This window comes from Passer montanus, unplaced genomic scaffold, assembly GCF_014805655.1.
Source record: "Passer montanus isolate IOZ18808 unplaced genomic scaffold, ASM1480565v1 scaffold91, whole genome shotgun sequence".
Taxonomy (NCBI): Eukaryota; Metazoa; Chordata; class Aves; order Passeriformes; family Passeridae; genus Passer; species Passer montanus.
Window position 1 is genome coordinate 373,408 of NW_024374479.1, and position 26,465 is coordinate 399,872.

Genomic DNA, 26,465 nt, shown 5'->3' on the forward strand with positions numbered 1-26,465 from the left:
GTTTTGTGGTTACACTGCAGACTCAAGCAGTCTTTTCATGTCAATTAAAACTCAGATTATATTCTCTGGTTTTCAGATAAGGAGTAAACTCCTGTGAATGTGATTTTTTTTTTGTAGGTTTAAGACTTAAAATTAGAAATCCAGTGATAGATCTGTTATTTACTTATTATTCAGAGAGGAAAGACACTAACAGAGGCAATTATGTTTAACTCTTTTGACATTCTTAGAAATGCAAGGAACTAACATGAATACATCTGTTTGGAACTTCAGATGTGGATGCAAAACCTGCAGTCCAGTCTCTAATGCTGTAAAACTGGAATAGCAAATTATGGAATTAGCTCTCCTACTTAGCTCTATGTCTATTTAAAAGTGATTTGTAAATGCCTAAAATATTTAGAAACTTTGAGGGAAAAAGAAGATACAAGGTACTTAAAATTTGCAAAGGTCAGAAAGATATGACACATAAAAGTACATTTCAATAAATTTCTTTTTGTGTTCATCTTTCAGGGCTTCTGTTTCAAAGTATTCTGGCTCTCCCCCTGACACTTTCTAGATTAACTTTTCTGTTGATGTTACATCTGCGGCAGAACTGCGTAGGATCATGGTATCAGCTCACTGCAATTTGCATAGAAGTGCAAATTTGTTACATTTAAAGACATTATAAAATTAAAGTATTTAAACCCATGTGGTTTGGTAATACTGAATTGGAAACGTCTCGCAGTCATTTATAGTCTGACTGTGCTGAAATCAGAGTTCCCTGGTTGATGTGACATGATTATATGTTATGAGTGCATGTGTTAACCTTTCAAAATAAAATGTTCGGTTTCTTCTTTTAAATACCAAATGCTGATAGTTATAATACTTGCTGATATTTGCTCACTGACAGTCTCACTTGTTTTCAAACCCCACATATTTAAAGTTGTGGAGTGTTAGATTGATGTTTCTTTCACTCAAATGTCATATTCATCAACTGTATTGTGCTAGCAGATTGTTAAACAGACAAGGTGATTTGCAGAGTGACAAGTGATGTGATGTCCCAAACCATTGAAATACAGTAATGATGTGTTTTTTCCCTTTCGGCTTTTGCAACACAGTGGATTTTCTGTAAAACACAGGTGAGAACATTCCTGAGTGAACATTTCCATGGCATGGAAAAAAATCCTAGTTAATGAATAACAAAACCTGGACGTCAGTTGGAACCTCACAATAATTGAGAAGTTCTGAAGACGTAGAAAAAAATAATGTAACAGTATTATATAATGAGAAAAAGATACATTATAAGGAAAATTAAATTGCTTGATGCATTATACTGTCTTACATAATCAGTTTTGCAGTATCTTTTTTTTTTTTTTAAAGCTATAATAAAAGCTATTTTGTAATTTTACTTGAATAGCCTCCCAGGAATACCACAGGAAAGGACGGAACTTCTGCTTAACCTTATATCAACTCAAATGTCTTTCTCAACTTATCAAACTCTTCTTATTAATGGAGGAAAAAATTGAAGAGCTCTCCACAGAAATTCTGCTGCTGCCTTCATTTACAGAAAGGAATAAGAATGTTCAAGGTAATGAATGATTGTTCTGATTTATTGGTTTACTTTGTGCGAAAGAATAATTTTATGCTATTTTCAACATTAATTACCTAATTTATGTCGTCATATTTTTCAAATAAATTTGTTTCCATATCCACTGAAAAAGCTTTTGAAATGTGCAATTTACATTTGAGCATGATGACTTGTAGAAAAGAACTGATTGCTGTGTGTAAAGATGTGATGTACTAACTGTAGATATTGATGGAGATCTATGATGAAAAACTATCAAACACTGCAATAAGATATCTCCTACTAGATTCTCTGTAAAATCCTATGTCTCATATAGGACACAACAATACTTGGAGTCTGAATTCTTTGAAACTGACTTTTTCTGAACTTGTCTTTGAAAACTGCCTTTTTCAAGAGAGAAAAGCACATACATTAATATCAGTTTAGTTGATCTTAGTGTACATGAAACTAACTGCTAAAGGATATAGTCCATGTTTAACCTGTATTTCTCACACTTACTATATGCAATGTGTTTACTGGCTTCAGTGGCTGTGTTACAGAAGGAGGCTCTACATCAGTAAAATGATGAAGCCTCACATTTGCATTTGCTGTAGGTTCCAAGCTCACTTTTTTCCCTCTAATTGTATTCAATAGAACTGGGTATCATGCAAATTCAGGTGAATAACGCCTTCCAGGAGTATGCTTATAAATATTATGCTACTTGGCTGCTTCTGCCAGTGGAGACTCCAAGTCATGAGAGAGAAGTGGTTTCAAGAGCTTTGATTCTATTGCAGGAAAAGATCAGACCAGAAATGAGGCCAGGCTGCTCAGGGAGAGAGGATAGGTGAAATCAAATGTTCAGTATCTCTATAGTCAAGCTGCAGGCTGAGGAGAAAGGTGTTTTGGGAATGATGTTGTCTCAGAATACTACACTGATGAAAATAAAAATATTAAATAAGAAGTGTTCCAAGGCACACCTTTTGGTATTGTATTCTTTACCTCTAATATTGACACTCCAAAATAGAGAAATACAGGTTAACCTATATGTTTTTAGGATATACGTCAAAGCTCTAATATAGTGTGCATTCAAATTCCGTTTTTGCTGACTTCAATGACTTCATTGACTTCAATGTATTTCTGCCTCCTTTAGTCAGTGATACTAATTCTCAAGAAATGCTAAATTATTAATATGTATTATAATTTATGTTTTATAGCCTTCATTCTACAAAGAGGTCTTAGAATAAACTTGTGGAGTTTTCCTTATGTGTTGGGCTGGGTATACACTCAGAAAGGGAAATGGTAAATGTACTTTGTATTACTGTATTATGTGAGAAAGTGTAAAGAAATTCAAAGTCTTGAATGCAAAATTTATTTGATATTTATGTGACTATATTCTAAGGCATGTGGTCTCCAGTAATTCAGAGAATTTAGCAATTTCAAGATTAGCGATAAATACTTTACTTTCCAGGAAGTAAAAATAATCCTGCTTCATTAATTAATAAAAATTTCCCAAGCTTAATTACATCCAGAACTATTTCTCCAAAGAGTGTTAAGCTGCCTTCTTTGAGAAATGTTCTTTTAGAGTAATAGTGTCCATAGCAAGTTGGTTCTTAATTGGTACCTCTACTTAATCAAATCTGAGTTAGGGAAATATTAGTAGACCTTGTAGGAGGCAGTCTTGTGGGTAAAAGGTACATTCCAGAAAAAAACACAGAATTCATCTTACCCTGAAAAACAAGCAAGGGTAAATATTTTTCAGGTGCTTTTAGGGAAGTCTTCAGCCATACTTTTGTTTTTGGAGTTGCTGTTTTGATCAGGTGGTTCTATTCGCAAAACTGTTCACAGTGATCTGTTTACAGATAGTTTGTGAAAAGAAGACATGTCCGGAAAAATTTTTAACAAGAGGTCTGGCTAGAAGAAAGGTTTATTGGTCTTATTTTATTTTCATATTGTTGGAAATCTCAGTTGGAGTGAAGTGAAAGATGATTTGGTGTGGGAGAATGAAAGCTATGTTCCCAGTAGTTCCAGGTTGTGTTAAGTAACTAAAAGGATTTAAGATTTTAGGATTAAGGATTTAAGATTTGTTAATGTCCTGTATTGGGTTGATAATTTTATTTTTTTCACTGAGGATGGCTGAGTTTTTTTATAAGAAGGATTGGTTAGAATCCTTGTTTTATTTTCATCAGAACACATTGTAATATGTGACTAGACAACATAATGGCCATCTTCAGTACTTATTTAGAAGCCTTATTACTAGAAATCTTGTTTAATTTGGCAGAGTCAAGAGTGTAGATATGTCTGAAGCAGCTTTAAATTAACCTGGGTACAAAGGTCAGGTTTACAGTGCAGCACAGGCTACAGAACCAGTCTAAGAGACAGAGTGAATTAACCCAACTTAAGTGAATGCTGGTGGTGCTGGGCAGTTACCCATACTCTCAGTGGCTTCAAGCTAGGTTGGGTATATCCAGCCTACCCATCAGTCTCTGCAGTGAGGGATATCTGAAGTGTCAGTGCTCTGCAAGTAGTACTGCTGGCAAACTAGGTAAAGATGGCCGATTCATAAAAGGTGATGAATGTCCAAGTCACCTAAAGTTTCCCTAGGCATTGTGTAGACAGAAGCCTTATACTTGTTTCCTTTATATTTTGGTTGCTTTTAGTGTTCATGGGAGACTTTTAATCTATGTAGCTCACGCAGAGGTGCAACAAAAATAATTTTTTTTCATGTGCTTGTATCAAGTGGTGCATTTATATGTATAGCTGTTTCAATGTCAATTGATATTTTGTTTTATATTCTGTAGTACTTCAATTTTGATATTTAGAACATGTATAAAGTTCTATCAGAAACAAAGTAGTTCTTCAGATGGTTCCTCTTTGTAAATTTTTTTTTTGTCCCAAAGATGGCATCTGAGTTTTATCTAAACCAGACGGTTTCTTGGCCCTCATTTTTCCCTAAACCCAGCAATGACAAAGAGCAACGGCTGCATAAATTGGATGTAAGAAGAACACTTAGGGTTTATCACAGAAGAATCAAAGATTTCATATCTTCTGACAGATTGTTTGTACTCTTAGGGGGTCTTAAGAGGGGTCAAATGGCTTCTAAGAGTTGCTTAGCTAGATGGTTAAGGGATTGTATTAGAGAGGCGTATGTAGTTAAGGGTAAAGAGGCTCCCAGGGTTTGTAAAGCTCATTACACTAGGACTATAGCTGCTTCTTGGGCGGAGAGGTCGAAGGCTTCCACATTGGAAATTTGCAAGGTGGCCACCTGGGCTTCTCTTCATACTTTTTCATTGCATTATTGCTTGGATGTAGTCTCTTCTGCAGATTCTGCTTTTGGTAGGAGGTTGCTTGTGAACCAAAAAAAGAACAGTGAAGAAAAGAAAGACGTGTAGTTCAGAGTTCTAGCTGGCAACAAGACAAGTTTCTTTGCAGCGTGCACAATGGAATCCTATGAAGACCAATTTAGGCCGTTGAAAATAGATGTTAGAGGGAAGTACTGCCTACCAGTGTTCTCTGATGGTAACCCCATGGCAGACAATAGCACCAAAGGAAACAGTGAACCAGAGTGAACTCTGTAGGGAGATGGATGTAGAGAGTTTTTAGGTGATACAGATAGGTCTCTCAGTTCAGTTTGAGAGTTCTTTATCTGGCATCTTCTGGAATATATTCAGAATTCTCATTTTTACAAATTACTTTGCATAGATTGGAGAAAAGAATTCTCTGAATTGCATTTTCCACTCTACTTCTTTTCACTGTTCTCCATCTAATGCTTCCTGATTTTAATTTTGACTTTACCAGCAGTAACTTAGTGTTCCTCAATATGTACATGCCAAGATTTGAGCTTGATTTAAAACTGTATTTGTGTTATCTAAGCACAGTTTTAAAAAAATATGGTATAAATATACATTTTATCTACTACCAAAGTGTTCTTCAAGTTATCCTTTAAATCAAAATAAGGAGAAAATCATGCAAAGTTCTTGGACAAACAAGTGATGGCATGGTTTTCTACCCCTGAACTTTAGTGTGTCATCTGGACAAGACTGCTACTCTGCCTTTCACAGAAAAGGTATCTGTATTGTTCTGTCATTTACAGCACATTAATTTGCAATGGTGCATAACTTCATTCCACTACAAGCATTGGATTTCATAAAATTAGAGGAGTAACCATCCCCAGTTTTTTCTTGACTATTTAACCGTTTCATCTGCAGATATCTTGTCATGCCTACTGTGATGAGATAGTCTACTTCTCTATTTACATTCAGTTGAAATTAATGAGATGTTCTAACATACCTAGTACATCCAGCATCACAGCTTCTCTTTGAAGCAATCAGGAACATGATCCTCTACAATCAAGTGTTAAGCATGAGACTTGGGTTTAGAACTCTGCCAAATTGCATTCTCTTTCCAGCTTTAAGTTAGATTTTTCTTTCCTCTTGGGTTTTCAGAAGCTTCTTGTTAAGACTTCTAAAAAATCCAAAATATCTAATATGCTTTCATCTGTCTCACTTTTTTCCCCATTTCAGTGAAAAAGGTGAACTTTGGACAGATCAGAAAATCAATACCAAGAAAGGCTTTTTCCAATGGAGCGCTTGAAAACACTGTGGGTGAATTTGTCAAGTCCTTAGGTTTACAAGCTCTGTCTCATGGTACTGGGAAGATTTGCAAAGATCTTTCCTGCACACTTTAAAGAAAGATGCTTAACTCTATATCCGTTTCTGGAAAGGGTAATAAAAGCAATGTAGAATAAAATTTTTGAGGTGCATCCTCCTAATAGACTTCTGTTGCAAAGTTGCAGTATTGCAAAAGTTGCAATTGAAGATTAAAAAAAGTTGTGATTTTTGTTTTGGTCTCAACATAAGATGTTCAAGTATCTTCTTTTACAAATACACAGCTTCAGTGGATCAATCCAAAGTAAAGACGAATTTACATTAGGAGGAGAATATGATTTCAGAGATACATTATCTGCATCTGGGCTAGTACAGTTTGCTCAGTATAGTACAATAAGTAAAAAGTTCATTATTGAAGATAGATAGCAGAAGGTTTTTTTGACCCATAGTTAGTCAGTCAGTCATAACAATTTTTTAATTGTTATTTATATTTCTGGAAGAATGGTTCTTTCTACTTCTGCAAGACGTATTATTTCCAGTAGGGTTTCAATAAAAGTTCTGACTGGGTTGGCTGAATCCAATTTGTAAGCTACTTTGATAGCACTGATACTTAGCTTATATACAGATAGTGAGTAGCTCATACAAAAGCTTTCCTTGATATTTTGCTATTCTATGCTGCATGCGAGATGGTATCACAATGACTGGTCTTATGGCCCTAAATGTTATAAAAATAGGAAAGCTGTGTAATTCTGTAGAAAAAAAATTAATAGAACTTCTTATAAGAAATAAAAATAATTATATTTAAAATGCAAGAGATGTCACTATTGTTCTTCAGTCTTTGTAATCACCTTTACAAAACGAGAAAATTACCGAATTGGAGAGAGAAATAAATAGGTAACGGGGATCTAGGTTAACAGTTGTTTTGAAGAGAAGAATAATCCCAGACAAATTGTAATACACACAAGGAAAATTGGCTGAAGCATTTTGATTTTAAATGTAGCACTGGATATAATCTTGTTCTCATTATTTACAATCAAAATTATTAAAGCTGCCTGGTTGGTAGACTAAAGAAAGTACACAAATTATGAACAGTCCATCAGGACTACATCTTTGTAGAACATCAGTTTCAAGAAAGACAAAGCAAGGATTTGTGGTTAATCTAATCTTCCCTAATAATCAAGAATGCTGAAGGTTTAGAATATGCTCTGGAAAAGGAGCATATTCTAAACCCCCATCTTCTTTCACAACATTCACTTTTTTCAGCTCTTTCTGCAAATCCTTTTCTCTAAACAACCATGTGAGAGAATCTCATGCATTTCTTCTTATCTGTGCAAAAGCAGTTTGATATGTGCTATTCAAAGAGAGGAGTCAGAGAATTTGTCTAGTTAGGTATGTTTCCTCCGACCCATCCCTGCCTTTCTGTCTGGAGTAGCAAAATAAATGTGTTCTGCGTAGCAGCTGTACCTTGAATAAAGCTGTGCTTCTCTTTCCCAGGAGAGTTTCCTGCTTAGGGCAAGACAATCAGAAAACAAGTTGTAAAAATCCTTACTTGATGAGACACTTAAAAGGGCTTGCAGTTTTTCATAGTTAGACACACAGTACAAATACCAACAAGATATTCTCAAGAGGTCAAAGCAACTTCACTGGCAACTTTAGGATATCAAGGAGCTTTGGCAAAACGTTTAGGCCAGCATTCAATGAGATAAAACACTTTATCTGCGTTAACTTGGCCCATTCGACTTTGCAAACTCTAAGCCCGTTCAATTTTAAGTTACTCAAAAGTTCCTAGAAGAGAGAATTAAAAGAAGAAAGAGAGAAAGGTAGAAATTATATAGAAAAGAACAAACCTAACTACCACTCCTGCTTCCAGCAGTGTCCATCTCATAAAGATTCAAAGAGGAGATAGGGTCAAGACATGCTGACCTTGTGTCTCAGGTTAAATACCCTTTGGCTTTCCTGTGCTCTTCCCCAGGTGGGAGTTTCAGTCATCTGGCCACTCTGGGGCTGAGCTGGGGCTCCAGGGGCATTAAAAGAAGAAAGAGAGAAAGGTAGAAATTATATAGAAAAGAACAAACCTAACTACCACTCCTGCTTCCAGCAGTGTCCATCTCATAAAGATTCAAAGAGGAGATAGGGTCAAGACATGCTGACCTTGTGTCTCAGGTTAAATACCTTTTGGCTTTCCTGTGCTCTTCCCCAGGTGGGAGTTTCAGTCATCTGGCCACTCTGGGGCTGAGCTGGGGCTCCAGGGGCATTGCCTGCAATGTGCCAGGGATTGGCGGCCAGCCTGGGCTGGGATACAGGGTCTGGGGGGTGGAATATGTGGAGCAATGTTCTGCCTCACCAGAACAATGCCTGACCTGCCTCTTTCCCTCACACACACCCCTGAAACATTTTGAGCAAACATTCCTTCCAGTCTCTCACACAAATGAAAAAGTCACAGGACAGGAAGGGTATCACTTGTTATCTGTCTCTGGAAATAGTGTTCGAGAGGAAGGTTGTAGTAGCATCTGAAGAATGGAGGCTCTATTGGGGGCTGTGGCTAAGCGTAAAATGTTCAATATACAGTGGGAAGGTGACCCGTGCTAGCTGGAGGTTAAATCGAGGAAGAAGATGGCCTTAGCCAGCCATACCCAGATGAGATTTGGGGAAAGCAAAAATTTGAGAAGCCAAAGGAAGTCAGTAAAATATGGGGGACTTGAACCTGGGGCTTATTTGAGAAAACCAGTGAAATTTTTAATGTATGTAAACCCACATGCACAAGCATAGATATATGTGAGTATAAAGCAGGAGTGTCCAGACTGTTAATTAGAAAAGGAGGTAGGATAATGTAGTAGAACATGTTAATTTAATAATGAAGGAGCCTGTTAAATTACTGGTATGGGTGTAAGCATCATTTGGCTCTTTGCCTGTGGTCTTGGAGTCACAAATCTACCATCAGCTAAATACCTATTTATCTCAGCTGTGAGTTCTTAATAAGTAAGGCAACAATGCTGTGATTACACAAGGATTTTAGCTTAAATGTTTAAGGTTTTCTTTGAAGTCTTGATATAAAAAGTTGTAAATAGCAGATCTAAGTAGAGACAATAATACAAGAATGTGAATGTATAGAAGCTTCTTGTGGTTATAGTTAGAATGTGATGTTATACCTACAAAAAAGGAGAATTGAAAGGAAAAAAAGGTAAATTTAAGGTAGAAAGCACAGAATAGAAAATAGGGAAAATATCTAGTCAGTTAGACTATTAGTTGGGTTTTTAAAATTCTGGACCAATTTCTAATGAAAACTGTTAGAAACTTTATTATAAAATACATTAAAATATGCTGAAAAAATCTCAGTAAGTTTCTGGTACTATCTGTAATGGTGAGGATCAGGGAGTTGGATGGCCTGGTTAATATCTTTTTTTTTTTATGTTCTACTATGTTATCTTTCATTTTTCCCAGCTTAAATCTGTCAGTGTATTTTGAAAATGCAAAATGGTATTTCGGAAAAAAAACCTCCAAATGTACAAAAAAACCCCCAAAACAAAGAAACTCCACAAAAACTTCAAAGCTCTTCAATGTTGCATAAGTGTATGAAAAACAGTGTTTATTTTCAGAATGCAAATCAATTAAGGGAAAGTTTTAATCTACTTTGGATAAATTAAATCCAATGCTGGAAATTTCATACAGAGAGAAAAGCTCTTTAAACCTTGGCCATGTACTACTAGTAGTTTCAGATTACTGAAGACCTCCAAGGTTATGACTGGAAAATAATCTTTGACAATAATTTGGTAGCACCTGGTCATTTAAAACCTCTTTTAAAATTCCATATTTCATATGAAATACATTGCTTTAGGAATATCTGCACCAGTTTATGCTACAAGACAGATTTTTAAAATACATATAGTTTGGTGTTATTCTTGTATCTCTTTGTGACTCACAGAATCACAAAATGGTTGAGGTTGGAAGGGATCTTTGGTATTCATATTGTCCAACAAGCAAGGTCTCTAGAACCAATTGCCCACAATTATGTCCAGATAGCTTTTGAGTATCTCCAAGGATGGAGATTCCATAACCTCTCTGGACAACCTTACAGTGTTTGGTCACCTTCACAGTGAAAAAAGCATTTTCTGATGTTCAGAGGAAACCTCCTGGCTTTGCATCTGTCTGGGCCTGTGACCACTGACCCTGTCATTGTGGAAGACTTACTCTGACTTCTTTGGACCCTCCTTTCAGGTATTTAGATACATTAGTGATATATCCTGTCCTGCCCTTTCTCTTCAGTTGCTCTCAGCCTATCCTCCATTCCCTTTGTCATCTTCCATGGCCCTTTGTTAGACACTCTCCAGTATGTTCATGTTTGTCTTGTACTGAATAACCCAGAACTGTACACACCACTCCAGGTGTGGCTCATCACTGAGAGGAAGAACAATTTCCTTTGACCTGCTTGTATTTCTTTGCCTGATCCAGATGAGATACCTTTTTGCTGTCAGCCTTTTTACTGGCTTATGTTCAACATCATGTACTTCTGGACCCGCAGGTCCTTTTATGCAAAGCTTCTCACCAGCTGGGAGAACATCAACATAGGGTGATGCCTGGATTTGCTCTTCCTCAGGTGCATTCTTCTTGGAATTTATGAGGTTCTAGTGTGCCAATTTCTCCAGCCTGTTGAGGTCCTTCTGGATTGGCACCATGACTATCTGCTGCCCTGTTTGATGTCAGCTGCAGACTTGCTGAGGGTACACTGTACCCCATCATCCAGATAATTAATGAAGATGTTAAACAGGATTGGACCTTGTATTGACCTCTGAGATAGATTGCTAATTACTGGCCTTAGACTTTGTGCCACAGATCACTGCATTTGGAGCTTGGCTATTCAGCCACTTTTCAACTCACTGACTGCTTGTCCAGTCCACGCATCTTGTCTATATCTTGTCTTCTAACGAGATCTTATGGGGGATAATGCTATAGGCTTTATTGAAGTCCATGCAGAAAACATCCACTGCTGTCCCCTCGTCTACCAGGCCAATCATTTCTTCATAGAACTTTATCATGCTTTGGCCAAGCATGACTTCCAGTTACTGAAGCCATGCTGACTGCTCCTGATGAATTCTTTGTAGGCACCTGGAAATGCCTCTGTTACCTTCGTTGGGGCAGAAATGAGGTTGATTAGACTCTGATTCCTTGAGTCCTCCTCCTTGCCCTTTTTGAAAATAGGAGTGACATTTTCTTTCTTTTTGCCTTTGGACTCTTCTCCCTGTTGCCATGATTGATCAAAAATTATTGAGTGGACTTGCATTGACATCTTCCAGCTCCCTCCACACTGGCAGGTGCATCCCATGAGAGCCCAAGGATTTCAGTATGTTGAGTTTCCTCAGTTATTCTCAGACCTGATCCTCTTCCATCTAGAATACATCTTCCTTGCTCCTGGTCTCTGGTGCCTGGGATTTGTGAAGGCTGGCCTTGATAGTAAATACTGAGTTGAAGAAGACATTAATTATCTCAACTTTTTTCATATCTATGTTACCAGGTCCCCCATCGTTTTGAGCAATGGGCTTATGTTTTCTCTAGTCTTCTGTTTATCACCTGTGTACTTACAGAAGCCCTTCTTGTTGTCTTTGACATCCCTGACCAAATTAGTTGCATTTGAGCTACAGCTTCCTTAACGTTTTCCATGCCCAGAAGTTATTTATGTGTCCCTCTCAGGTTACCCATCCTCACTTCCAGTCTCTGTATGCTTCATTTTGTGTTTGAGTTTGGCTAGGATCTTCTAGTTCATGCATGCAGGCCTTCTGATATTTTTTTTTCAGCTCTCTTGAGATTAGCAGAGGTGATACTTGAATATTAATCAAATTTCTTGTGCCCATTATTCTTGTGTCGCATTACCTGGGGCCTTATCCCATGGTACTCTTCCAAGCAGATATTCAAAGAGGGAAAATCTGCTCTTCTGAAGCCTGGGGCTGTGATCGTGCTTTTTACCCTCCTTTGTGCTCTCAGGATCTGGAACTCCACTATCTCATGCTTTTATCAGAGGGAAGAGGAATCATCAGTACATTTCAGGAACCCAGATTTCTTGAATCACTGATAAAAATGATGTCAACCCCAGATACTGGTTTGTCCTTGACAAAACTGGGGCAATATCCCATTACTCTAAGATTTATCAGTGAGCTTTGTACCAGCCCTTCTTAAGGAGCTTCTCTTGTTCTTTATGTTTTTATAAGCCATCATTTCGCTTATAATATATGTACTAATTAACTGTGTTTTTATTCTTATTGTATTGGTGTTTCCAAATAAGTAAAGGCTGTAAAAGATATATTAGAGTTCAATTGATATAATTCTTGGAACAAAGAGGAGAAATTAATTTCTATACAGCTGATCAAGTGTTATGCATTCTCCTTAAGAAGAGATGACTTCGCAATTAGTATAAAAATGCATTGATGACAAAAGAAACCATATTTTACACATTATATGTGCATTTGTATAAAATACAAGTACCACTAGATGTTGATTTCATCATGTTATATAAAAGAAACTGTATATAACTTGAATTTTACTTTATTATAACATTAGTATTCCCCTACATCTTCTTGAGGGTTTTTTTAATGCTTCATATTGATGTATAAGAAGGTGTTGAAGACTGCTGACTTTTCTACAGAATTAATCTAAACTTTGATCTCTTTTGTCATACTGTGCAGGAGTTCTGAAGAGAGCTAGTGGGGAGCTCTTAATAGGAGAAACTAGAGCAAATGAAACCAGCGTGCTTCCTGAACAGTTACTTCAGGTAGAAGAGGTGAGTATGAAAGGAGTCTTACACTTTGTATGGGGTTTTCTTTTGAGTGTGTCTCCAGTGTAGGCTTTCACTATGTTCATTATAAACACCTATTGCCATAGATTCATTACTTCAGCATCTGTGATTATTTCTATGTGCAAAGTTTCAGTTTAGATGGAATAAAATATGGCATTCAAAGAAGTGGTTGGTATTTAGTAGTTATTAACAGAAAAACATAATTATAAGATACCTCATAACAAAATGGAAAAAAATTACTTAAATATGATAGCTTTCTTAGTATTATACATATAATCTCAAAGAACCTGTGAAGTTCTTAGAATTTGATCATAATGGTTCTTCCTAGACGTATAGGTACTCTATACAATGTCTAGTTTCTCTGATGCCAACAAACACTGTGTTTTGTAGAATGTGCATGCAAGATTGTTTTTATCTGGCTCCCATTTACTACAAAACACATTTTTATTGTTGATTTTGTGGCACATAAATGCTCCAACTGTCTCATACTTTATAATAGTGGAATTTAATTTCTTAATGGCTTGATTTTAATGCTGAATTTTTAAAAAAATGTACTTTGGATTCATGTGTGAAAATAATATGTATTACAAAGAAGAATATTTTAGGTAGATTGGGATGTAATTGATGCCCATTAAAAAAATGAGGAAGTGCAAAAGTGTGTGTCCATGGGGGCTGTCCCTGTACATACAAGAGCTGGATGTTACTAGTGAGGAAGGGGAAAGGAAGGAGGATACAACTTTTAAATTGAAGTAAACTGGAAGGGCGTCACTTTGTAGCCCTTCATTCTCTTCCAATTTAGTATTATAGCTGAGTGAATAGTTAGAAATCCGTCTTTTCTATTCTCCTACTGTGCCCTCATAGTGGAGATATTTGCTGAACATGATCTTTTGTTATTAAAATATATCTCTTACAATGGTGCAATTCTCAAATGGCCTCTTCTGGAAAGGTTTAAGTCTGATATAAGTCATAAGAGCAATGCAAAGTCAGATAAGTTGAAAATTATGTGCTACTGTGTCTGGCAACTATTACACTTCAGATTACTTCAGAAGTCTCTGTTTAAAGAGGGCAAGGAAATGATGTAAATCACAGTAAAAGTCAGCATTGGCCTAAAACTACAAATCTCTATTTAAACATTTTAATCTTTTCTAAATGCATTTCTAGAGAAGTGAAGTACAGTGTGCCGGTGTTGAAACCAGCTTCTCTTAAGGGTTTCCCATTGAGATTCATGGTTAGTAACTTCCAGTTGTTAACTTGCAGTGAAAATTACTACAGGGTATACATTGCTAGATTACTTACTATACTGTTGAAAATACCTATGAATTCCTTGACTTTTTAAAGTAGAGTCTGTTAAAGATTACAAATTAAGTAAAGATGAAGCATGTTTTTATAAAAGCTGCCTTGTTTAAACAGGAATTCTTTTTTTCTGAAAAATTTGATGACATGTTTAATATTGCTATGCATTTTGTTGAGTGTAAATACTGCTTTTAGTATGATTTCAACAGTAGTGGAATATATTTTAAATTCTTTAAATAATTTCAAAATGTGATGGTGTCTTGTAATTTAATTATGGATGTGCATTTAATTTTCAGACTATGTTAACATTCAGTAATGGCTTTGGATTGATTTAATTTTAATATGTGTTTCAGCCTATTTTACTGAGTTTTGGCTGGAGAAATGCATTTAAAGACCTGTCTTCTTCTGTGGCTCACTGTATAACAATAGCAATTGAGGATTTTTCATCTAAAATTCTTCAACATGAGCAGAAAGAAGAGTTTTCAGCTGCAGGCTGTGCAATGAATCTTGTAAACAACCAGCAAATGAGGGAGTCCTGCAGAGCAGTCCAACAGGAAGAGCAACCAAAACGAATTGCTAAGGCAGGTATCAAAAGATCTGAAGTTTGAAGGGAGACAGGATGCCAAGGCTGTTTGCCATCTACACTTTGAAGTACTTACAGTACTATTAATATTCTATATCTTATATAAATGGAATTAAGAAGAAAGTGAGAGGCATTACAATGTGAAGCTGAACAGAGCTTTATACAATAGCCCATAGTTTGTACTTGAAAGAATTACCTTTTAAACTTCACTGGCATTTTTTTTTCAGCCAAAAAGTTCTAAAGCATTCTGATTAGTATCTGCTCTGTTACCAAGTGGTTAGATGGGAAAATGTCAAAAGCTTTGAAATGCGGCTATAGAGGGATTTTCTGTATTCATATCATTAGACATGCCATTCATCTAATTGGCATAACCAGTAATAAGGCCAATTTTGAGTTATTTGATTTGGCTGAAAGGTCATTTATTAGTTAAATTCCTTTTGTAAGGAAAGGTATGTTTGAAAGACTTTCTCTAGTAAGATCTGCGATTATGCTAGCAGATTTGGAAGGCTGTTAATGAATACTTGCTTGAAATAAGACGTGTATTGGGGACATAATTTTAGGGAGATTAATGTATAACTTCATGAAGAGATGACACGTTTGTTTCCAAATACAGTGTTAAGAAATGTGTTTGTGTATTTTTCAAAATTAATTAGTTTAGAAAATTAACATTATTTACAAGGAATTAGCCTTGTGCTTTGAATGAACGTTTAGTGACATCAAAAACAAATGAATACATTACTACCATAAGATGGTTTTAATTTTTCCCCTAGTGTAGAATATGCAGCTTTAGTGCAGGAAGGAATAAAAGAATATTTAATTTGCTTTTAAAAAAGTTACTCCTGTGTTTAAGAGATTAAAATGTTTGTAAAGCTGATTCAATATATTTATGTTTCATGCCAATTTCATTATTCTATAATCTGACCCTAGCGTGCATAAATTAAGCAGTGCTGTCAGAATACAAATAACTTGCTGCCACGTTTATTTTTCTCAGTTTTGTTCTGACATCATGGAAGAACTCGACACATTGCTTCCATTGGCTCTGGCCTGCAGAGATGATTCTCTTCAGGAAATTAGAGCAAACTTTGTAGAGGCCTGCAGCAAAGTGGCAACGGCTGTTCTGGCAAGACTAGAGGAGAAAAGCAAAGATGTTCCCTTGAAGGCTCCCCTGCAAGACTTGTATGCTGCCCTTTCCACGGCGATATATGTCTTTCAGCATTTTACAATGTATAGCAATTTAATGAGAGAAACAAGCAAAAAGTATGTTCTTTTTACTTAAAATGTTTAATTCAGATGTAAATAATATGAGACTTCATTCCATTTTGGCGATGCAGTGTGGTAGTAGTTTTCCAAATTGCACCATATTTTTTAGCACATGCATTATGTGTACTGTTTTATGGAAATACCTGAATCAACCTGATAGTCCACAGCAGCTAGTGCAAAACAAATTATTTATGTGTAGGATCTGCATTTGATTTGCAGATTGTTTTTGGGTTTTTTTTTAATTATTAAATTTGTGAAAATAGGATTGTCCAGGGAACTGAATGTACTCTGCTGTCATATAAATAAAGTGCTAGGGCCTTGATTTCCTTTTCTGACTTTTGCAATGCCTAATTTTCATAAGCTCTGATTCAGGACATGGCAGTCATAGAGGACAATATAAAAATGCATTTCTGTTCTTTTTCCTAACACAATGTGTATTCTATATATAGACATGTAAAGAAATACATACAATACGATGCATACAATACATTTTCATTTTAGAATTTAGTTTATTATTACTTGCAGAATAAAAATTAAAGCAGATATGAAGTCGGAGTGTAAAGTCAAAGGCAGTGTTTGACCTACGAGGAAATACAACTGCACTTGTTTTGAGGAGATTTTGTCTTAAGGTACTGGGAGACTATTGGTCCACATGTTTCCAGCCATGTGCAATTTAAAAGTAGAAACAGTGGTTTTTGGGAGGGACCCTGAAGTAGCACAATTTCTAAGAAATGTGTGATTTCTTAGTGGTTATATGCACTGTTGAGCTGATTTCTTCTGATGTTTTACTGTCTCCTGCATGAAATGTATCTCTGTGAGTGGGCAGTCTGACCTAAAATACTTCTCAATAATTCTGCTTAGATGTATTAACAAAGAGTTTTAGTACATACCTAGCAAAAGCAATCTCTCTACTCTGTGCTTATATATATTTTTGTCATACTCAGTGCTGATGTAATAATTGCTGATGCAAGAATGCTGCAAAACTCCAAATAAGTGAGTGTCAAATGTACCTGTCTCAGAAAATAGGATGAAGTAATTTATTTCTCAGTGATTGGTTAAATGAGAATTTATAGACAAGCAGACATGTTTTGAGAACTCTTGAAACAAAAAGTTACAAAACTGAATTCTAGGTTCAGGACCAAGAGGAAATGAATGATTGATACCTACTAATAAAAACTATTTAGAGTACTAAGGATTGTTACCTCCTAATGCTCAGCTTTTCATTCATTGTCTTTTTAATGGTTCTCTCTGAACAGACCCCTGTTCCTAGTACCTATCCAAAAATGTCAGGAATTCATCAACATTCTCCAGTTTCAAGTTACGAACTACTGCATCAGAGTATGTGCAACAAGCATTTTACAGGATGCTGAGAGCCACTGCTGGGATGACTACAAAGCTTTTTACGAGGTGTGAGGTTAAGTTTACTATGGCTCCCTTTTACAAAATGTGTTTTAGTGTTTGCCAGCTCACTGGCTAATCAGAAGCATCAGATCAGCATTGTTTTTACATAAGGATTATTGGAATGTACTATTTTGAAATACCTATTATTGCAGGGGAGTGTCTATTTAGAAATTATGTAGGAAAACATAGTCATTTAAAGATGAGATAGATTGTTACCATGGTGTGTTTGTATCATTTACTTCGTAAAATATTTATTTTGTGTAAAGGCATTTATATAGAACTCAGTAAAGAGGACACCATCACCTTAATCTCTAAGAACTTTACACTTCTTTTATAAAATGTGACATATGCAGATCTTTTTCTGGGAAATTTTTCATCTGAGTTTTTTACTTTTATTTTCAACTGGTTCCCTTTTTACTTTTTGTGAGTAAAGGGTGAAACAAAGAAAGGTGGTCAATATAGTTACGTAAAGCATTCTGCAATGTATTTCTGAAATAACCAGTGCCATTTCACCTGCATCTTAAAGTCATGATAAGGTAAGAAAGGCAGTGGGTTTTGGCAACTGCTGAATCATGATATGATCTTCATTGTCTATAGTGCCTATGGTGCTGTATCCTGTTTACTGGTGATCCAGTAACTTCACCATGGAGAAACAGTTGTCTGACAAGAAAGCATATGAAGTAGCTAAACATTTTTATCATTACTGAACAGAACTGATGTGTGTAGGAAGAAATGAGGAAAACTGGTGTCTCAGCTCTGTATGTTTACAGGATTTGAGGTGAAAAGTATGTAATTTTACATCATCACTCCTCTTTTTACTGGGCCATGGGAGATGGCCCAAGGGTGGACTGTGATCTGCTCTAAGTTCCTTCAGGTTCCTTCAGGAGGCATGGTGTAGAGAGATGTTACTTCAGTTGATGTCTTGTAGGCATCCTAAATGGAGGAGATTGGATTAAGATCTATTGCTTGTTACAGAGGCAATTCCCTGCTGAAACTTCCAGCAGTGAGAGATGGCTTCTTTCAACATATGAGCTCAGCAGGAGGAGTGAGCCACTGGGCCGGCTATCCAGATTATGTTTTTGAATGAAGTTCTTAGTGTAGCCAACATCTGCTGTAGCTGTGGGAACTTACATTTTCTAACAGTCAAAGAATAAAGACTTGTCCAGAGATAATACTGGGTGGCTTATGTAATAAAACACAACTGCTTGTTTCCTCATATATAGACTAAATAAAAGCTCATGTCTGTTTTTATTATAAGAAGCCTGCAAAAATAGCAGATGTTTATCAGTGAAATTGTCCAGAAATGGCAACAAATAGAAACACAGGTCAGAAAAGGGGACTGAATCTCATTTAAATCTCTAGTGATATTGTTGCTTCTGCAGGGGAGGTACAATAGTAAAAAAGGGGAAAAGAGCTATTACTTAAATAAACCAAAGCAGAGAAAGTGAAAACAATTTGTGTTTATAATGATAAAGTTAAGAAGTAAAACTTGTCAATAAGCTTGTTTATTTTGTTCTTTGTTATAATTTTTGCCCCTTCTTAATATAAAATGCACTTCAAGTATTATGTCAGAGGAAAACCAAATAGTGACAACTTCCAATAATCTGCTAATGTTCATGCTAATATATTTTAAAAGAAGCCAGATTGTTTTTTATTTTATTGTTAAAGAATGCCTATCAAAGCCTTTTAAAAATTATGGGGTTATTTTATATTTCTAATAATGCTAAAATATCAAAAAATTCTTAAAATATTGCTCAGTTCCTTTGGGATGTAGGAACTGAAGACTGAAGTCTCTGTTCTCAAAAACTTTCATGATAATGCTATTTGCTGAATAGGTATTAGTTGAAATATTTAAATGTGAAACGTATTTAGAATTATTATGGAGTAACTGCTGTGATTCTGACTCCTGTATATTTATTTCTGTGTTTTAATAGGATAGATCTGTTTAGACAACGAAATATTAATGCCTGTGATGTTTCCTTGCCAGAAAATGTTTGGTTTCAATACATCCAAATTACAAGAGGAAAAAATATTTTAGTAAAACAATCTGGATATCTCATATTGTCAGTTTAATAGTTCAGTTGTTCTTATCTCTTCTCTTCTCTTCTTGCATATCTTATGTGTGTAACCAAGGTTTTGTAGTTGTGGTTACACATAGCATTTCTGCATCTGGGTAAATACAATGCTTAAGTAGTTTAAATAATTATTTTCTTTGCAGACAAAGAAACTGCTATGTTAAGTTTATCTGACAATTCTACTGTGTACAGAATACTGTCTATGTTTTTAAACTAAACTTACAATATTATGGGTTTTGAGAATAGGTTAATTGAGGATATAAGTGTTCAAATGCTGTGGTTTTATTTTGTGGCAGCGCTGTAATTTTGTGACTGAAATGCAACATGTGTTTTCTTGCAAATAAAGATGTCTCACATCTTTTCAAGCACCATTTTTTGCCATTGTATTCCTGGAGCTCTTTATTAATTTCCTATCAGATTTAAATAATTAGACCTGTAGAAGTTAAATTGACATTTTGGAAATGTGTGTTTTTGTTATGTAATGTGTGGTGGTTTTGATAGGGGGAAAGATGCTCGTTCTCTGTCCAGATGTGGCATTACTTCTGCTGTGCTCTTCATCATGATCTATGGACTATTCTACCTCCAAAGACAGCCCAGGAGATTCTTACAGATGTACTGGAGCGATCTTTGGATATTCTGTCCTCCAGATATTGTCAGGTGTGTCCCAGTTACAAAAGAACACCACAAATCAGGTAATGGTTGTATATTTAATGCACCGTTTTGATAGATGAAAGAAGTAAATGTTAGCTTTCTTCTTTCTTCTTTCACTGCTTTGGTTCAAATTTCCGTGTTAATGAACACGGCAGAGGGGATAGACCAAATCTGTGCATTTTGATGTTTGTTTTAATAAAATTTATTTTGTGTATTTAAGTATATTTAGTAGTTATACTGCAAACTGGGCAGAATCGAAGGGCTGTTTCAACTCTGTGAAATTGTTCCATAAACTGCTTGACTGGTTTGAAAGCCTCACAATGAAAGTTCATAGAGGATTGGTGATGCAACCAAAAATGTGAATAGAATTGACAATGTCAGGATTAGAAATCAAGCTGTTGATTCATTAAGAAAATCTAATGAGTTGTAGTAGAATTTGTGGTTTTATATGGCTTTTCAAGTGAAAGAGCTACAAGTTCACATCAAAACATTTGTCAGAATGATGCCAGTGAAGGAGAGAGGAGAAAGAGGCTACTATTCCTTTTTCTATCATTTTAGAAAATAAGAAATTGGAAGTTTTTCCTGTTGCAATTCTTATGTTTTGCCAGAGAGTACGGTCCTTTCCAGAAATACTAAAGCAAGTGTCTTCAAGTGGAGGTTAACCCTACCTTTGTGCTTTTTATCCAATGTCTTGTTTTACTGAATAAATAGGTGCATTTCTCCTGACAGAATCACACAGAATTATAGATTGGGTGAGGTTGGAAGAGACCACAGTGGGTTATCTGGTCCAACCTCCCTGCTCAAGCAGAGTTATCCCCAGAGTACATAGTGTAAGGCCACGTCCAGACAGTCCTCTAGTGAGGGACAATCCGCAACCTCTCTGTTCCAGTGCTTGGTCACTCACACAGTAAGGAAGTTCTTCCTCATATTCAGGTGGAACTTCCTGTGCACAGTTTCTGACCATTGCCTTTAGTCCTGTTGCACAGCACCTCCCAGAAGAGTTAAAGAGTTTGCAATTTTAGAGGTTTAGAGACATTTACCAAGTCCATGCTCTGTGTGACCTAAGAGTTATTTGCTGTCATCTCAAGTTTTGTAATGAAAAGGAGTTTTGTCATAAAAGCTCAAGTAACTTGCACAAGATCACATTCTTGAAATGGGTAGGAAAATAACCGAAATTTTATTCTATGTATAGTCTATGTATTTGTGTGCTCTGCTCCTGCAATAACTTACTGTAATCAAGCTGTTCTGTATTTTTTGGTACAGAGAGGTTTTCTGAAAACTTGCCTGGAAATTTTTTTGGGGAAATGTTCCCTGAAATATGAAAAATGCAATATTACTTAAGTGTCGTATTAGTCAGTTCTATATGAATGTACTTCAAACTACTGAAGAAAGAGCTTTTTACATTGTCATTTTGTAGAAAAGTTGTGTATTTATTAGGGTGATTCTTGAATTTTTCACTAAGTAGATTGAATTGTCCAGTCATGAATAAATTTTAAAAAATATTCAATATAATTAAATATATTTTTATCACAGAATCTTTACATGTTTTTTAATATTGTTGTAGTTTGTGAGGGTATCTTTTCCCCCAGTGGTTCTTCAAATGGTAGAGAACTGATGTATGATATGGACAAATGTCTTTTTATGTGTGTTTGTCTAGATTTTTCAAAAATATCATGATCCTTAAAAATGCATATTGGATGCAACATGTGCATCCATGGCTTTTAGGTACTTAAGTAGTTTTTAAAGTCCAGCCTCATACCTCCCATATTTTTTGTGTATTGTACGTCAGCATAGTCTTATGAGATTATGTTGTTGTAGTTTGGGTTCTTGCTGTTGTTCAGGCCAATGACATGTGGCACTCTGCCAGCCAGTATCAACAGGCACTAGATTGCTGACTTACGAATGTTCCATGTTGTACAGTGTTCCATGGAGTTAGTTTTGCAAATTGAAGATTAAGTTACTTTGTTCCTACTTTTTGCCCCATTAGGATTTGAATATAGTATGTACATTTTAATTATAAGAAAACAAAATTTATATTTATTTACTTGTAATTTAGAAATTAAATTGTTCACGCCTTTGGGAAAGGACATTTCCAATTTTTTTAAGTCTTCTTTTGTTCTAGTTTCAGTAAGAACTTCTCTGTGAAATAGTCAATTTTTACAGAGTAGTGGGTGGAGACTTCCTGCATCACTGAAGAGGAAATTTAAAGTCCATGCTATGATTTTGGTGTTTTATCCTGTCAGAGAAAATGTCTGTTTAATTGGAATTTACCACTGTCAAGATGCCTTAAGTAACATTATTCTTGGGCTTTTTTTACCTACAGAATTGATATTGCAGCAATTTTGATGTCCGCTGAAGATATGCTCTGGTCAATTTGTAGTTCTGTGCAGGAGTTTCTGAATCCACACAAAGACAGAGATCTCAAGATCTATAAAATACATAGCCACTGCAATAGTCTGATCTCTGTGCTAGCTATTTTAACTTCACCATTGAAGAATTTGTATGAGTGAGTATGAAATAAACATTTAATTTGAGATAAAGTTGTTTTCTTGAGCTTACATGGATAGATCTACAAAGGTGAATTTTTGTGTTGAAATCGAATGTAATGCATAGTATTGGCACATCTTAGTAGTCCTTGACAATTTCTCAATTTGATCCCATACTTATTTTTGTGATTGTGCCTAAAGCCCAGTTATATCTGCTGAGATTTTATTAGCTTTGGATCAAAATCTGCTGCTGTACATTTTTTCTATTAATAACGTAGACCATAGTGAATGTCTAGGTTTATTTGTTGTGACAAAATCAGTAGAATTTCATGAATGGTTGCTGCTCCAAATTTGCAATTTATTTTTCTAGTTAGGACATATTTCTTTTTAAATATGGTCTTATTGATCTGAAAACATTTACTAGTACCAAATGCTTTGGCAAGGTTTTCAAGGACTTAGTCATTCATCATATGAAAAGAAGTCATCTCACTAGTTCAGATTTATCTACTTCAGGCTTCCAGCTAAATTAGAATGTTCTGTTGTCATCTGATAATGTTTCTAGAAGAATTGGAATGTAAAGGTAATTTACTAAAATGATCATCTGCTTACACGACCAGCATGCCGCAACAAATGTAGTTAAAAATATAAGAATATAGAATACCCAGATTTATAATATCATGTCTTCACAAGTCACAGCTGTAAAAAATGGACATGTAACTTGCACTGAAATGGGGTCTGAGTCTTTTGTTGATAAAATTCATCTGTAAATTTGGTGTAAGAGACAATGCAAAGTGAGATCACAAATTTAAAAAAGGGGAACAACAAAACCCCAACCTAATGAAGCCACATCCTCTTTAACTGTCTTTAGCTTCATTATTCAAAATAAGAAAATTAGAGGAGGTTCTAGGGTGGAGACCTCCTGCATATAAGCTTCTTTATCTAAATTTTTTTGTCACATGTGGGCTCATCTTAATATTTGTGGGCTCTAAAGAACATACAAAAGTTCATACAAAAAGGATTGTAATTGATTGTTCGATCTTAATATAACACAGGCTTACGAATAGATAGCAATTTAGAAGGTGACTCAGAAACAGATTAGATAGTCCTCCTATGGCAGTAGAAATGGAGACAGGAAAGGACACTGCTACGTAACTGCTTCTACTGTCAGTTTTGACAGCTCATCTTTCTTTTATGAAAACTCTTAAAATGATAGATTAAAGTAAATATGCAGTATAATTTGTTCCTTTAAGCGACTCTAGTCTCCTCCACTGATCAATGTTGTTTACATATTTATGTATACATAGCATGACAAAAAATATGTGCTTGCTGGAGAAATCTGGAGTTTCAGACTGAAGTGCCAATGAAAAGCTTTAATTTTATTTTATGTAAAATTCTGCAGGTTAACAACTTGGTCATATAGCTTTCAGAGTTAGGCATGTGAATTTCAATCTCTGAATTTGCTTATCTGGAGATCAAAACCTTGACATGTGCTGAATGTAAGAGCTCATTTAATTTACTACAAAGTAGTAAAGTACTGTGCAAATCACCACCAAAATATGGCAGCTTTGTTTAAAGAGAATACAAAAACATTGTCTTATTTTCTTATATAGTTACAAAAAAAATATTAACACTGAACACAGTATTTCCATATAGATGATGCATGTTTTACAGTAAGAAAAACTGGATTTTTTTAATGAACTTCTATTCACACAGATTGTGTGTTTTCACAATCTGAGGCTGCATTATTGAAACAATTCTTTTATATTGTATATTTAATTGCAGCCAATATTTGTCAGATAACCTAACCCAGTGTCCAGAGTGCAAAGAAGAAAATGGTTTAGCTGATCAGCTCCTTAAATGATTATATTCAATTGGAAACGCCTTGATATAGTGAATTTTAGGTAAAGTACCTCGGTGTATTGTTTACTGGGGTATGCATAGTTCTTTACATTAAGAATCTATCAATAATAAATTCAAAAGTTACGCCTGATTTTAAAGGAATATTAATCTTTCATCAATTCTCTCTGCAATTCTGTTGTATAATCACAATTTCCATCTGTTGTCTTGGCCCTATATCTTTCACATCTTTGGTAAAGTTAACTGGAAGTGAAACCTTTTCTTTTAAACCTATCATGCTGTATTTTTGTAATGGAAGTTTTCGTTAAGTGAGTAGAAGTCAATTATCTTTAGACTTTTCAGAAAAATTCTATGTAATCAGCAAAATGGCAATGATGAAACATTGTTTTCCATGAGTTGTGTAATAATATGACAGGCTCATTTCCAACTTACTAGAGAGGCTGCATTCTCTATTGCTTAAGGGAACTAAAATTATTTAAATTTCTTAATTATTTTGTGGAAATTGAACAAGACTGTAATGATGGTGAAAAATTAGTAATATCCTTAACTTCAGATAAGATGATTTGTTTTCTCATAAGGAATTTTGTGATCTAGACTTTCTTTTCAGTATGAGAAGGTTACTTAGATCTGCTCCGAAATTCACCTATGAATCTTGGGTCATAAGGGTTTAATATTGTTTTTCTATGCTTCAGTTTTCTCCATCCTTCTGTGGCTTTCCTGAAGTATCTTTAGCATAATGGAAATGTTGCTTGGAAAGGACTGCTGGGGGTTGTCTAATATAGCCTCCTCCTCAAAGCCAAACAATCACCAACAGCAGTCAAACATGACTGTGTTTGACTGACTCAACTGACACATGGCAGCCTCCAGGAACTGAAGTTCTACAACTTTTTGTGAAGCCTGCTCTGCAGCTGTGATACCATAGTGCAAAATATTGCCTCATATGTAGTGTGAGCCCTCAAAGCTGCTGGCTATAATTTGCTGTATCACATCAGCCCCACTGACAGAAGTTGGACAGAGTTGTCTTCGTAATTACGAATTGTCTTCGTTTGGGTGGTTGTAGGCTGCCATTACATAAATTGACACGTTAGCCACCTCTTCACCAGAGTAAAGGAGTCTTGAGCCCTCAAACATTTTTTACAGATTATTCAGTTCAGTCTTCTCCAGCTTCCTCACATTCTCCTTAAACTGTAGGCCAAACAGCTGGACAACATTCTAGGTGAGGCTTAAACCGTTGACAAGCAGATTAAGTAAATCACTATCTTTGTTTTAGTTGCTGTGTTCCTTCTAATACAGCCCAGTGTGCAGTTTGCTTTTTTTCTAGTGATAATATACTGTTGCCTTGTCTTCGATGCCCTGCTGCCCATAAACCCCAGGTTTGTAGTTAGTTTGGTAGGGTGGCACTCAGACAAGTCAGTTTCCAACCTAGGTTGTTGTAATTCTGTAGTAAACAGTTGCTTTTTACCTCAGTCAGTTTTGTGAATTTCTGTTGGCCCAGTCATCCATGAATAGGCACTTGGCTGTTTGTTAAGTCTGCTTCCTCCAGTTTAGTGCAACCTGAAAATCTGCTAAGCAACTGTTCTCTGTCGGCTTTTGTCCATATTGTTGAGAACCTGTTGAACAATGAGTCTCTAGAATGTGCTCCTCAAATCTACTGAGTGTTGCTGTTTTCTTGCTGCTTTCTCAAACCTCTGAAATAAGAGGATTTTCATAATTCTGAATTTCCAGTCATCATTGTCTTACTTGCTGACAAGGTTGTTGTCAGTTACTCAGTTCTAGTAGCTGGGGTTTCATGTAGTGGATCGCACAGTTTCAGTGCTGCCTGTAAATGAATACATGTGACCAATGCCATTCTTTACTCATAACTTTGTAGAGGAGTAAATAATCTGGGCCTCAAAGTAGAGACTGTCTTCTGCCTCAGGTTCAGGATCGCT

The 26,465-nt window shown here is 35.7% G+C and overlaps 1 protein-coding gene across 1 annotated transcript in view; it reads left to right on the forward strand.

Moving 5' to 3' along the window:
• KIAA0825 (KIAA0825 ortholog) overlaps positions 1 to 26,465 on the forward strand; it is a 231,488-nt gene that overhangs the window by 67,853 nt on the left and 137,170 nt on the right. The window contains 7 exon segments of the mRNA XM_039695659.1: positions 1,394 to 1,564; positions 12,819 to 12,913; positions 14,575 to 14,802; positions 15,796 to 16,061; positions 17,321 to 17,471; positions 20,042 to 20,232; positions 22,515 to 22,697. Of these exon segments, the coding sequence (XP_039551593.1) occupies positions 1,394 to 1,564; positions 12,819 to 12,913; positions 14,575 to 14,802; positions 15,796 to 16,061; positions 17,321 to 17,471; positions 20,042 to 20,232; positions 22,515 to 22,697 (1,285 nt within the window).